General features: G+C 55.4%; 1 protein-coding gene across 1 annotated transcript in view; it reads left to right on the top strand.

Moving 5' to 3' along the window:
- EMH_0009000 (uncharacterized protein) overlaps nt 1-1,314 on the top strand; it is a gene marked incomplete at both ends in the record, with an annotated part of 3,516 nt that overhangs the window by 1,750 nt on the left and 452 nt on the right. Inside the window, 3 exons of the mRNA XM_013498534.1 lie at nt 3-312; nt 511-692; nt 824-1,242. Of these exons, the coding sequence (XP_013353988.1) occupies nt 3-312; nt 511-692; nt 824-1,242 (911 nt within the window). The remainder of the gene's footprint in view (nt 1-2; nt 313-510; nt 693-823; nt 1,243-1,314) is intronic.

Here is a 1,314-nt window from a genome sequence, read left to right as displayed (position 1 = left end):
CCTCGTGTCTGCTGCGGCTGCTGCTGCTGCTGCTGCTGCAGCTGCCGCAGCTGCAGCAGCAGCGGTTGCTGCTGCAGCAACCAGAGCAGGACCGGCAGCAGCAGCTGCTGCTGCTGCTGCTGCCTGTGCTGCAAGCACGGAAGCCTTTGGGGTATCTGCTGCAGCAGCAGCAGCAAGCGCAGCAACAACTGCTGCAACAAGAAAAACAGCAGCAACAGCTGCGCACTGAACGATCACTAGTAGCAGCAGCAGCTGCAGCAGCAGCAGCAGCTCGTGCTGCTGCTCTTGCGGCTGCTGCAGCAGCAGCAACTCGTGCTGCTGCAGCAGCAGCAGCAGCAGCAGCAGTGCTGCTGTTAAGATTGAGGGGGAGCGGCGTCTCCACTACCCACTGAGATCTGCAGCAAAGACCTCACGACTGCAGCAGCAGCAGCAACAGCAGCAGCAGCAGCAGCAGCAGCAACATAAGCACCGATATCTAGAGCAGCAGCTCGCACTTTTTGGTTGATTCAGCAGCAACAACAAACAAAGGAGACGGTAGCAACAGTAGCAGCAGCAGCAGCAGCAGCAGTAGCAATGGAAGCAAAGCAAAAGTGCAGCAGCAGCAGCAGCAGCAGAAGCAGCAGCAGCAGCAGCAGCAGCAGCAGCAGCAGCAGCAGCAGCAGCAACTTGCCTTGTCTACAAATAGGGCATTTGTTTGTCTGTAGTCTCATTATGCTTGCACACTGCAGCAAACAAAAAAGAGGTTTGGGCTCATATTAGGGTTTAGGGTTTAGGGTTTAGGGTTTAGAATTAGGGTTTAGGGTTTAGGGTTTAGGGTTTACAGCAACGCCAGCGGAAGGAAACAAAGAAAGACAGAGACATAAGCAAATACAAAAGGAGACAAAAGAAGAGACAGCAGCAGCAACATCAACAGCAGCAGCAGCATGAACAGCAGCAGCAGCCGCAGCAACTGCAGCAACAGCAGCAGCAGCAGCAGCAGCAGCAACAGCAGCAGCAGCAGCAGCGTTTGCTTACCTCGCTGCAGAGACACATGTGGCGGCAAGGCAGCACAGCGGTGGTTCGCTCCTCAGCCAGACATATCACGCACTCTCTGAGCAGCAGCAGCAGCAGCAGCAGCAGCAGCAGCAGCACAAGTGCACACGCTATTGATCCTGCTGCTGCTCCTGTTGCTGCTGTTGTCGTTCTTGTTGCTGCTGCTGCTGCTGCTCAGGCAGCAGCAGCAGCAGCAGCAGTAAGGGGAAGGTGCCATTAATAACAGCCTCAGCAGCAGCAGCAAGCAAGCAATAGCAGCAGCAACAACAACACAAGCAACAG

This window comes from Eimeria mitis, genomic scaffold (assembly GCF_000499745.2).
Source record: "Eimeria mitis Houghton genomic scaffold, Emh_scaff350, whole genome shotgun sequence".
In the NCBI taxonomy this organism is placed as follows: Eukaryota; Apicomplexa; class Conoidasida; order Eucoccidiorida; family Eimeriidae; genus Eimeria; species Eimeria mitis.
This window is presented reverse-complemented; position numbering and strand designations above follow the sequence as displayed.